Below are 13,876 nucleotides of genomic sequence, written 5' to 3' on the forward strand. Positions count from 1 at the left end.
ATTTTAACTTTAAGTGCATACAGTGCCATATAGTGCCATATAGTGCCATCATTTTAACTTACATTGCCATATTTAAATGTTCATTATAGTTTATATGGCTCCATAAAGCAGGTGTTACTTTGTCGATGAAGGGTACCTGGGGTGACACGTTTCTAATCAGATCTAAGCCAAGGTCAAAGTAAAACTTCCTTTGTATGATTTGTTTTGTATGTTTATTGGGGCTCATGGAATAACTAAATGACTTGGTGGAATATTCTCATAAAATGACAAGAAACTGTCACGCCAGATCCACTTTTTTGAAATTACAACTTCTTTCCTGGATTTATACCTCTCCCTCCTCCCCCCAAGCCCTCTCCCCCCCACAGATCTCCCGATGCCCCTGCTCTCAAATGTTGTGTTTGTGTGCTTCTCCTTCTCTCCCCATCTTGTCTACCGCTCCCCTTATTATATGTTTTGTGTGTCTGTTTGATTTCTTTTGTGATTGATGTTAGCTCTTTCATGAGCCTCGATCCTGTATACAAAAAAAAAAAAAAAAAAATCCTGTGGATAAAAATGCACGTTGTTCCTGTGACTTCTTCTGCAATACACTACATTCTACAGCTGAGTGTTAAATACACCCCCCCACCTCCACTTTCCCACCAGGTATCTGCAGGATGCACGCGATCCACCAGCAACCCTCTCCTATTGAAACTACCAAAATCCAGAGCCACTGCTCACCTCCACTCATTTATTCCTCCTTTTTCCTGCCCGTGGAATAAACTTCCACACTCTATAACCTCATTTTTCCCTCCAGGCCTTCAAGACAGCTGTTCACCACCAACTCAAATCATCCCCAATCCAAAACCATTATCTTTTCCACACCAGTTAAACCACCACCGCTCCCAAGATTTGGCTTCTGTGCCCATCTTGTCCACCACTCGTTTTCCCCTACCCCTCATCCTTACCCGCATCGCTTATTTGTCCGTCTCTGCCTCTTTATCCCTCTGTCCTGCTGTTGGCATTCCCCTTTCTCCTCCTGCTCCTCCCTTTGTTGTGTTGCGTGTGTTCTTGCTCTTCCATGAGCCTTGACTACATGTATACAAAAAGGTCCTTCCTAAATCTGTGGATCTCCCTCTACCTACTACTCAACCTTACCTTCTCTCGACCTCACCACCATCAAATGGGCTGGCAGGTATCCCAGTGGTAAACACTCGTCTCTGAGCAGTCTCTCCTGGATTTGAATCTCGGCCTGGCTATAAACTGTCATCCTGGTGTTGCACAGGCTTGGGCGAAGAAAAACTGGGTTTCCTGTCTGCTCGTTTTAATTAGTGGAAATTAAAGATCCTACAGTGTCCTATGCGAAGGGTAGACGAGTCATCGCCGGCACACCTGGCCAAATTCGAAATTGCTGCTCTCACGGATTGATACGCACACCCACACACCTTTCAGCAACCTGACATACCTCTCCACTCATGACCTTGCACTCTTGTATGACCTCTCCCTGCACAGCCACACTAACATTCTCTTCTCACCCATCAGACCTCACCTCTACAATTGACACATTACCAGATCTTCAAACCTCTATATCACATGTTCATCCATGTTCCCTACTCCATTGCCATTACGATTGGAATGTTTGTTGCCTGTTCAATCTATCCGACTGACCCCATCTTCCGCCCTGACTCCCATACGACATTCAGGTTATTAGTTCCCTACCTAGAAGGGGCTACAGGTTTTCTGTCTGTTTGTCTGTCCATGCCACCTGTGGTTTTCTGGACTTTTCCCCCATACCTTTAAACATATTCAACGGTCGCTTGGCACATGGCTTTATTATAATAAGTTACACAGAACAAGTTTGTGTTTTGGGGCGTTTTGCCATTTTTTCACAGTGTTATGCCCTTTTTGAACTTCAAAAATACCACATGATATTATACAAGGGTCAGTTTTCAGCTGCCCTGACTCTACCCCAGTCCTTTACACACATTGGCTGGACAGCTGGCCTGACTCCACCCACTGCTTTACACACATTGGCTGGACAGCTGGCCTGACTCCACCCACTGCTTTACACACATTGGCTGGACAGCTGGCCTGACTCTACCCCAGTGCTTTACACACATTGGCTGGACAGCTGGCCTGACTCCACCCACTGCTTTACACACATTGGCTGGACAGCTGGCCTGACTCCACCCACTGCTTTACACACATTGGCTGGACGCTGGCCTGACTCCACCCACTGCTTTACACACATTGGCTGGACAGCTGACCTGACTCCACCCCAAATGAAGCAGCATAGATCAGCAGGCCTCAGGCCTCAGGCATGGGTTCTAGTCCATGGCCCAGTGGCATTGCAAAGATCTCAGATATATAACCACGATGTATCATCCATGCACATAAGCCGTACACATGTTTTTGCTTCATGTATGTACATCGGTTTATTAGTCCCCTACCTGGAGGGGACTATAGGTTTGATCTCCGTCTGTCTGTCTGTCCATCCATCCGTCCCACCTGTAGTTTTCTAGACTTTTCCCCCATACCCCTTTACCTGCTGATTGAAGTCCATGCAGTTATGGCCATTATGGGGCATGGATTTGTGGCTCCACAGCAGTTAAAGCAAGAATGTTGAATCATGTCTCGAAAGAAAACATCCTGAAAAAGGGTGAGGAGGGGGTTGTAGGAGTTCCCATGCTGATGAGCCCATTTGGCTGAAACGTGTTCCTGGTTGGCCTAACTCCCCTCTGACTTTTGTTCTGACTTGACATTGGGCTATAGAATTCCCGCCTATGATGCTGCAGAGAACATCCCATGACCAGAGACAGCGCTTGAGTGCTATTGGCACGGTAAAGTTGATGTGCTAAGTTGCATAATATTGTTACGGACGCGGTTAAAGATGTTATTTACCGAGCGGTTGGTATTACCGCGACCGAACAGTTATTCCCCGACTAATACCCGATTTGCCCCAAACTTTGGCCGGATCGCGCCACCGCTATTCAATCGGGAAAACTCTAAAGCGACCGAATGCAAAGAGGAAAACGAAGGCAAAGAAAGGTTTGGAAATACTACTAAATTTATTTACTATTCACACACATAAGCAAAAAGACAGCAGTCACGTTTATTTACAAGCACATGAGATGCAGGTGACATAGTGAAAATACTAGCTTATACAGACTTATTGTTACTACCCAGGGACAAGCCAAAAGACAGACTACGAGCACACTTACACGGGGAATGATGATAGGGATGGCAGGTGGGTGGCTGGTGGATGGCTGGCGGGATAGGGAGGTCCAACTAGTTCTGCAGCTGATCGACTCGTGGGCAGCCGCCGCTCCTTCGCGGCCCTGCTCCAAACTGCCGTCCAGGCCTCACGCTGCTGTGGCTGCAGTTTCGGTGGCTCCAGCTGCAGCAAATGCAGTTTCAGTGGCTCGAGCTGCAGCAAGTGCAGTTTCGGTGGCTCGAGCTGCAGTGAGTGCAGTTTCGGTGGCTCGAGCTGCAGTTCAACCCTGGACTTCTTCTCGTCTCTCTGTCGTCAAAGCTCATCTCCCTTGTCTGCCTTGGGAACGCCCTGCCTGCGGGTTATATAGGCCCCGCCCCTCAACCTTCACGAACCTCCTCGATGTTTCTTTCCACACCCTCTCCAAGTCCAACCCCTTGTTCGTGGTTGGTTGAGTGGGGCTGACTCACTCCTCCCCTCTATGACGAGGTGGGGACCCGCCTTTCTTCCCCAACCCTGCCTCGTGGTCAATGGCGGCAATTGGAGCGGAGGTAGTTTCCAATCGACGAAAAGGGGGAATGGAGGTTTTGGGAATGGGAATGAAGGGAATCTATCTCTTTCACTTGGTGCAATGGAGTACTTCTATTAATGGGAGACACAGCCTTACCCTAAAACACAGACTAAGATATAAGCTATCGAACAGGGGTATTCTATGATTAGCTGTTGTGTAGATGCTTTATGGACTAATTATGGGACGCCCTTTGACCTTTTCACAGCTCCGCAGGCAGGAGGCGCAGAATAACAATAATAATAATAATAATAAAGCACACAATCAAAAAATATACAGTCCTCATATCCGCAACACTGCACCCTCCTCCTCTTAGGCACGTTCCGGGCCTACAACTTTTATTTAGTGTGACACGTAGGTGTAGTTCCCTCTACTTTTAACCTGACCCTGAGTGCGACAGTTTTAAAACATAAATAAATGTGTCCCGCTGCTCCATTGCACCCTGCCTAACAGACTTACGCCCACAGTTAACCAAATTGCGGAATGGTCTTCAAACTACACACTGACGGTGGGGAGCATTATTTACAATGACTCTGCTTTTATTTACAAAACTAACCCAGGACCTGTAATTGTTCTTTCTGGGGGGAGACAGTCTGCTCTGCATCAATGCACCATGAAAGCACTGATAACGCACCAACACACCCTCAAGCACCAATCGGTGCAGTCACCACAGTTCATCAGTGTTCATGAATGTTCAATAATAAAAATAAATCAACAACCCCTAACCCTGCAGGTGATCTCTTGCTCTTCGGCTCCCTCTGCTGGCTATTATTATTTCTTCCAGTTGTTGTCTTTCTTTCATTTTCTTACTGGCGGCCTATTTGTATTAAAACTTGCACCCAACGTGTCCTTTTTATTTTATTTTATTTATGGCCCACAGGGCCGACTACGTGTGGTTCACCTGTGGGGCATCGGTGCCCTGTGGCCAAGGTCCGCCAGCAAGATTTCGGGCCCTCATGGCCGGTTCCAGCAGAGGGGCCATGCCCCAACCCATGGGGTCCATCAGTGGTGCTCGGCCGCAGGCATGTGGTCCATAATGTGGTGCATCGATGCAGACAGCTGGTTCTGGGAATTCCGGGCGCACAATGGAGGACTCATGCACGCTCCCCTCGGCGCCCAATGGCGCACAGGTCATGTGGGAGACAAAAGAGACAAATGAGCGAGGGGTAAGGTCACAAGGGTACACATCAATAAGGCAATGCAAGGCGAAATGCGTACGGAGGGCGAAGTGAGAAAGCTCGTCCCTACCGTACGTCACCCCCCTGTCACCTACACTACCCTTGCCCTTACCCCATATGTACAAAAATCTACACATTTACCAATCCGTCGCTACCGTCCCGTCTTCCCCATATTTCCCTTCTACCAAATTCGTCTCCACAATCCCTCTACTTCAAAATTTGCCATCACCCAATTCGTCATCAATCCTCATAAGGAGGAAGAGATGGAACAACAAGCACAATGTCACACCCACGTCATGATGCGTCTCACAATCCAAAACATTTGCCTCAAAAAATAATAAACATGGCATGGTGCGGAGTACCTGTCACCTCAGGTGAGTGGATGCAGATGGTGCGAGGAGATCCTTCATCCTATCTATCCTCTAAATGACTTTAACACACTTTACACTACCCGGGGTCTCTCCCTGCCAATCCATTGGCCAACTTACACTATGGGTTCTAAAAACCAATGCCCATTGACCGAACTGTGGTGCTTCTCAATTTGGGGTCTCACTCCCCCGATTCATCTCCCGGTGCCCTTGCACAATTTCTGGGCTGGGGCGTGTAGCTCTCCCAGCAGGTCTACCCACCTGCACACCTCCACCACTGCAGTTGCCACCCGAGCTTACCTAGCTCCTCACCCTAACCAAGCTAACTGGGGAAGGCCCCTCCTGGCTCTGTCACCCCTTGGTGCCCTCTGGCACTGGGCTACCCGGTTCCGTCCTCCGGATCCTCAGGCCCCATCCACAACTACCGGCTCCCAGAGCCCACCTGCGGCCTCACCTGGCCGACATCCTCACAGTGGTGGAGTGCCCAATCCAACTACACACACTAACAGGCTACACGCCCAGCCATTTCCACAACACTAATGCACCCATCCAATCACCATTCTTCCACCTGCACCACAGATGCCAATATCCAACCACAATTTACCTATACCCTCTACCTAACACTTACACTACCTGCCCCGGGTATCCGTGATGGGGGTCCACTCTTCCCCCATTCACACCTCCGCACCATCCACTCCACTCCACAGTTTCCATCATACTCACTCCACGACCATCCATTCCAATACTCCAGATATTCCACACTACCATTTATTCCACATAGCCACATACACCTGTTCCTCATACCTGTTGTTGCACACCTGTGCACTCACACCTGGTGCCACCTGCACCCTCCTTCTCCCTGGACCATTTGGTCAACACAACACACATCACCATCACCATCACCATCACTCAAACACTGCTCCATACACCTGTTCAGTTGCACACCTGTGCAATCACACCTGTTCAATCACACCTGTTCCTTACACACTTTTCACAATACACTTCCGAATACACCTCCAACACTCACACGGCATCATCTGAACTACCTGTTGCCCTGCTAACTTAGTGCTCCCCGTCTTCCCTTTAAACTAAGCACATACCACGTCATTATCATCCACTCTAATCTACCTGCGTCCCCACTACAGGTATCATTGTCACTAACTAACCTTAACGTTACCTAATGTCATCTTCTAGATCCCTACACACAATATCCTAACCCACCCGGGCTAGTTTTCACTGCCATAAACCCCATAATCTAGTGCTCCTTTGCCCCCCCCCCCCCCCCCCCGTCTGTGAGGGAGGACAGAGCTGCCATCCCACCACATCGGGGAGGTCCCACTATCAATTTTGCACATCAAATTTCAACCAATCAAAAATTTTGCCAATCATCTGCCAATCACCGTACCAATCATCAAATTTTGCCTTTTTCTAATTTTTGGGTCCAAAACACTAACCTCATCACCCGTCTACTTATTAGATCCTCTCGGTGCGCCAATTCACGTCTACAGCCCGGCTTCGTACAGCCGAGCAATGAACGTGGGTTCTTTGGTGCCGGCGGCTGGATGCGTCCGGCACTCGGTGCAGGGACGGGGGCTTACCCGTGCCGAGATCCCACGCACCACCTCGGCGCGGAGCCATCCAATTGCCCGATCTCGACCTGCCGGAACGTCTCAATAAAAAGTGGTCGCCATGACGACCCTTCCTATTGGGCTGCCCGCTCCGCCTAGTGGAGCACGGACGCGGCCGTTCCAAGCGAGGCCCAGCGTGGATCGCGTACGGCGGTCCTTTCGAACCCGCCGTGGCTCGGATCCCCACTGGTTCTCGCGGCACGCGAAGCCCGGCACGCACCGAGGGCCCGATTCGGCTATAAGTCGCTCTAACCGCTAACCCGGTTACCGTCGATGCCTCACCTGCATGCTTACGCTCATACGCTACCCCTTTCTTGCTCATACATCCAGCCGTTTCCCTGCTCTTGGTCATTGCACCTTCTCTTACACACCCAGGTACACTCATTCCACTCACAGACTTGGTCACACACCTGACCACCGAACACCTTTGCACACACTCGTCGCTCGCACACCTCACCAACACACCTCTTCGCGCCCCCTTCTCGGTCACCTCCTCTGTGACTATCACAGGTGTGCTCTCACTCGCACACCCAACCACGTGCCTCACGACCAACTCAAGTGTGCATTCCCACACACGCTCTACCATTTCAGGTGTGCATCCTTCCATGCCAGGTGTACATCCTCGCTCACCTGTCACAACTAACTCACGCTCCGTGCCACTCTCACTACTCTCACCTCCACTCTCGGTCGCGCACTCACCCTTACTCTCGACAGCGCCCTCTTTCCTCATGCACCTGTCCGTTACACACCTTTCTTGCGCATCCTCTTGCGCACACTCTTTCGTTACTTCCTCCATAACACTTACCACACCGCGCTTCCATGTACCCCCTCGCACACGCGCTTCGACCAACTCACTCTTGACGGCACACTCTCCCGTTACATCCTCTGTAACACTCCTCACTACGCGCTTCCATGTGCTTCCTCGCACACGCGCTACGACCGACTCACTCTCGACAGCACACTCACTCCTTGGCGTGCACTTTTTCCTCACACACCCCATGGTCGGACATTCTCGCACACCTCGTTTTTCGCACACCAGACCTGTCGCACACTTCACCAACGGCCTCTCACAAACACCCGGGTCCACATCAACCCCCAAGCCGACTGAAGCTCCCCTCACATCATGTACATTTCCGATTATATCGCCACTCACCTTGGCACCTCGTCTCCGCACCTCCTTCGCCACCTGCAAACTCTTGATTTGGTTAGTGAGTACATCATTATGAGTTGAGCACCGACCTTGCACATATTCCATCACCTCCTCCTGGATTTCTCTTTTAGTTTCTGTCCGTCTCTTCTTAATTTCACTCACCCCTTCTTCCACCTCCTCTAATTTTTCCTTTACCTCCTTCATCTCCCTGTGCGCCCCCTCTATCTCTTCCTCTAACGCCACTTTAACCGTTTCTATGTGCGTCCTCACCTCTCTGTCCTTTGTCTCCATTACTTCTGTCACCTCCTCCAACTTCTTCGTCAACCCCTCATGTACCATCTGACATTCCTTTTGTGTCGCTATTAATTCGTTCTTAATGTCTTTTTGTGTCGCTTTTAACCCCCCGATTATTGCCGTGTTCTTTTCCACCTGGTCCACTAGTTCCTTTTGTCCCACTGTCAGCTGTTCTACTCCCTTCGTCAGACCCTCTATTCCCCCTTGTAACCTCGCCGTATTATTTCTCACCTCTTTCTCTATACGCTTTTCGCCTCGCTTTACCTCCTCGCGTACCCCCCGAGACCTCCTCACTTACACCTCGTCGTATCTCCTATTTCATCTCCTCCATCTGGTCCCCATCTGTTCGATTTCCCGGGCGGATTGCTCCCCTATTTCCCACAATTTGTCTTCCATCCTATTTTCTAACCCATTAACCCATTTTTCACCCCCTCTAACTGATTCTCCTGGGCAGCCATTCTATTTTCCACCCCCGTTAACCCATTCTTTACCTCTTTTATCCCATTGTCTAACCCCTCAAATTTAGCTTCTAGCCGTTCCCCCATTTCGCCCATTTTGCCCCCCATTTCGCCCCTCATTGCCCCCATTTGCTCACTCTGAGCCTTCATCCGGTTCCCCATTTTCTCACTCTGAGCATCCATCCGGTTCCCCATTTCTCTTCGCTCTCGGGTGGACTTATCATTTTGGGCATCCATTTTTGCCATCATTTGAATCATAAAGACTCGCATGTACTCTGGCATTTCTGGCTCGGCTGCCGCGCCCACGGGCGCAGCGCAATTTGGTGCCGCTACACCCACGTGCGCGAGGACGCCATCTTGTGCGTCTGATACCCCCTCAACCACCTCCTCCATATACATTACCCCGAGGTCCTGGGTTACTCCTAACCCCTCCTCTAGCTCACCCACCGGCATTCGATCACCTTGACCAGCCATGGCGCGATTTCAAAATTCGGGTTTTTGTAAAACAACACAAATTTCCAGCAGCTTGTAATTTTGAGCGCGTTAAGCGTGCTTCGGGTCCGTATCTCACTCCCAGACACCAATTGTTACGGTAATAACACAATTGGTGTCCAAAATTTGGGCTAAATAAATTTAGTCCCAGGTTCGAATCCCAACTCCTGACTCCAATTGTTACGGACGCGGTTAAAGATGTTATTTACCGAGCGGTTGGTATTACCGCGACCGAACAGTTATTCCCCGACTAATACCCGATTTGCCCCAAACTTTGGCCGGATCGCGCCACCGCTATTCAATCGGGAAAACTCTAAAGCAACCGAATGCAAAGAGGAAAACGAAGGCAAAGAAAGGTTTGGAAATACTACTAAATTTATTTACTATTCACACACATAAGCAAAAAGACAGCAGTCACGTTTATTTACAAGCACATGAGACGCAGGTGACATAGTGAAAATACTAGCTTATACAGACTTATTGTTACTACCCAGGGACAAGCCAAAAGACAGACTACGAGCACACTTACACGGGGAATGATGATAGGGATGGCAGGTGGGTGGCTGGTGGATGGCTGGCGGGATAGGGAGGTCCAACTAGTTCTGCAGCTGATCGACTCGTGGGCAGCCGCCGCTCCTTCGCGGCCCTGCTCCAAACTGCCGTCCAGGCCTCACGCTGCTGTGGCTGCAGTTTCGGTGGCTCCAGCTGCAGCAAATGCAGTTTCAGTGGCTCGAGCTGCAGCAAGTGCAGTTTTGGTGGCTCGAGCTGCAGTGAGTGCAGTTTCGGTGGCTCGAGCTGCAGTTCAACCCTGGACTTCTTCTCGTCTCTCGGTCGTCAAAGCTCATCTCCCTTGTCTGCCTTGGGAACGCCCTGCCTGCGGGTTATATAGGCCCCGCCCCTCAACCTTCGCGAACCTCCTCGATGTTTCTTTCCACACCCTCTCCAAGTCCAACCCCTTGTTCGTGGTTGGTTGAGTGGGGCTGACTCACTCCTCCCCTCTATGACGAGGTGGGGACCCGCCTTTCTTCCCCAACCCTGCCTCGTGGTCAATGGCGGCAATTGGAGCGGAGGTAGTTTCCAATCGACGAAAAGGGGGAATGGAGGTTTTGGGAATGGGAATGAAGGGAATCTATCTCTTTCACTTGGTGCAATGGAGTACTTCTATTAATGGGAGACACAGCCTTACCCTAAAACACAGACTAAGATATAAGCTATCGAACAGGGGTATTCTATGATTAGCTGTTGTGTGGATGCTTTATGGACTAATTATGGGACGCCCTTTGACCTTTACACAGCTCCGGAGGCAGGAGGCGCAGAATAACAATAATAATAATAATAAAGCACACAATCAAAAAATATACAGTCCTCATATCCGCAACAATATATATCCAAAAAAAATTGTGGTTGAATTCCATCGATAAATTATATCAACTAGAAGCATCCGCTCCATATGGGGGCGGCCAGGGGTGATATGTTATTATGCTTACTAGTGAGATACCCATGCTACGCACGGGTGGGAGGCCGGAAGCAAACATGCATTGCAGATACGGCGAATGCGAAAGCATGAAACCAATAAATTCCACATTCCTGTAGCACCCTCAGTCGCACGTCAGACATGGACAGCAAGTTCGTGAAGGACTTCCATGAAAAACGTACCCGTTCGCAAACAAATGGGTACGTTCATATATAGAAACATCGATCGTGGGTCCGTGGCGAATCTGCATATGGCGATCCGTGAAGTTCACGTTTAGAAAGTAGAAACCATCACGGCATGTCGCCATTTACTTGAACTCGATATCTCTTTTTTCATTCCAAACAACAAAACTCCAATCATAAATTAATCACAAAATAAACTTTTAACAACATTGTTAATGTTTCCTTCATTGTAAAAACTACCAAGTCAACAGTTAAAAGGACTTTGAGCCAATAGGTGTTACGGCCTTGGCAAGATCGATGGAGACAGCGATTTGTTAGCTTATACACCGCCCAAATAGCTATGTGGAATTCTCTCATGTCGAGATTAAACCCACGTTGTTTGAACTTTGGCAGAGGTCATTATTTACGTTAAATCATGTTTATATACGATTTCCATAGTGCGGTAACTAAAGTTAGCAGATAGGGCAAACTATACCTTTTTGGTTTCCTTATGACTGGACGAGTAATTTGGTATACTTTTCAAAAGGATTAGAATACTTTTACATTTTGACCCCTGTTTGACCTCATTTGACCCCTACCGAAAATTGCCAGAACTTTGAAGAGGGCAGCCCAAGCCAAATTTGTTCAGTGCAATTCAGGCATGTCAAAAACACTTTCAAACCTTTGTTCCAGAGATTTGGTCACGGGACATTAGTACTGATCCTCTACGATAGTGCAAGAAACAATCATACAGACTAAACACACACAAACACACATACCCAAACAACAGTACGTGAATTGTAATAAGGATTAAGTAAACCTTAGATTTAGAGTTTATACCTCTATTCTGAAGCATGGTAAGATACTGATTCAGCATCTTAATAATTGATACCACATAAAATACATTTTGTTGCAAGATTATTGAGTATACTGAGTACGCCGTTGGTGACTTGGCACCTTGCTAACTCTGTCATCAATTTGCTTGTCGATCTCTTTGTGGCCACAGCTTCGACCTGTCTGCCTGGAATAGATGATGAAGCAATTTGTCCGGGCACAGCAGCAGCGACCGGTCCAACTCAGCCCTCTGCACTTACGCACCAAAGATCTACAGGAATCATACAACAACAAGAAAGGCAAAGGAAAGTCCCTTCGCTGCCCCATGGCCATGGTGACTAATTTACTTAACCACCGCTGCTCCTGAAAATATTAGGAAAATGTTGGTTGTATTTCCATTTCACATTTTCCTTTCTTTTAAAAGCTGCTGCATTTGAAAAATGGATTGGGCATTCCACGTGCTGCTCAAAAACAGATGCAAACACTATAAATTCACATTTTCCCTTTGATGACTCGAGATATTGTCTCAACGGTCGATTTTTCACGTCTCCCCACATCCATCCTCTCCTACGCATGAACTGTGCCAAGAAATTCCCCCAGATGTTCTCTTTTATTAGGAATATTTAATATCAGGAAGAAAATTTGAGAAGGGGAAAAAAGGGAGGACGGGGATTTTAAACTTGATATCGACTGTCATTAACTTGGTTGCATCAAGTATCTTGTTCCCAAAATTTTGTGAATGACCTCCATACCGTAGTTATTATTGTGAATGATAATTTTAAAAAATCTTCATTTACAAGAGAGTGGCAACACCAATGATCATTCGGGACGATTTTCTGTGAAAAAACCCCCAGAAGAAAACAAAGAAGGAACTGAAGTGAAACTAGAACGACACTCTTCGACGTCACAACGTCGACTGATATGCCTCCGCCAACATTATTACATCATTTTACATACTTGTACCAAGTTTGATTTAAATCCCTTCAGCTATTCTCAAGTTATCACATTTTTACCTGACATGACCTAACCTTTGACCTATTGATGCCATAAACCAATTAGTTCATCTTTGCATCATATATACTTATACCAAATTTGTTCAAAATCCCATCACTGGTTCAGGAGCTGGCATGGCAACATCATTTTTTACCTTTAACATGATCTCTGACCTATGACCTTATGACCCCAAAATCGAATTGCCTTATGTTTACCTCATTATACATACCTGCTCCAAGTTTGACTAAGATCCCTTCAGCCGTTCTTAAGTTATCGCGGTAACAAAGTAATTGTAACTTAACATGACTGATCTTTGACCTCTTGTGCCCAAAATAGAATTAGTTAATCTTTACCTAATTACACATACCTGTACCAAGTTTGAATTAGATCCCTTTAGCCATTCTCAAGTTATCATCCTATTACAAACTTTGACCTTTGACCTCTTGACCCCAAAATGTAATCACTTAATCTTTACATCATTGTGCATACCTTTACCAAGTTTGAATTAGATCCCTTCGGCCGTTCTCAAGTTATAGAGCTATTACAGACTTTGACCTTTGACCTCTTGACCCCAAAATCAAATAAGTTCATCTTCACATCATAATAATACTTGTACCACATTTGGTGAGAATCCTATCACTGGTTCACAATTTATTGTGGTAACACGAATTTTACCTAACATGACCTCTGACCTTTGACCTCGTGACCCCAAAATCTAATCGGTTCATATTTCCCTCATTATACATACCTGCATCAAGTGTGACTAAGACCCCTTCAACCATTCTCAAGTTATCGTGGTAACGAAAACCTATCATGGACAGACGGACGGACAACCTGAAAACATAATCCCTCCGGTGACCTCGTCAGCAGAGACATAAAAAAAGAACGTTTAAAAAAAAAAGTGATTCTTCACCATTGGGTGATAGGACCGATATATAGCATATTTCAAAAAGTTGTGAACGGATTATAACAAAACTTAGTGTATGATTTGGTTTCGTGATATGACGAGAACAAGCCGATTCGATTTTGGTTCAGGTTCGTATCCATATCCGGCCGATCCATGGGATACAAAACGTAAACTGTTCAGCCTG

At 47.5% G+C, this 13,876-nt stretch overlaps 1 protein-coding gene across 2 annotated transcripts in view; it reads left to right on the forward strand.

Annotated features, from left to right (window-relative positions):
* LOC137433894 (fibronectin) overlaps positions 1 to 13,876 on the forward strand; it is a 270,389-nt gene that overhangs the window by 179,900 nt on the left and 76,613 nt on the right. For both annotated transcript variants that reach the window (XM_078785942.1, XM_078785943.1), the window contains one exon: positions 11,965 to 12,126. In XM_078785942.1, the coding sequence (XP_078642068.1) occupies positions 11,965 to 12,126 (162 nt within the window). The remainder of the gene's footprint in view (positions 1 to 11,964; positions 12,127 to 13,876) is intronic.

Source organism: Myxine glutinosa, chromosome 10 (genome assembly GCF_964187855.1).
Source record: "Myxine glutinosa chromosome 10, kmMyxGlut1.1, whole genome shotgun sequence".
Taxonomy (NCBI): domain Eukaryota; kingdom Metazoa; phylum Chordata; class Myxini; order Myxiniformes; family Myxinidae; genus Myxine; species Myxine glutinosa.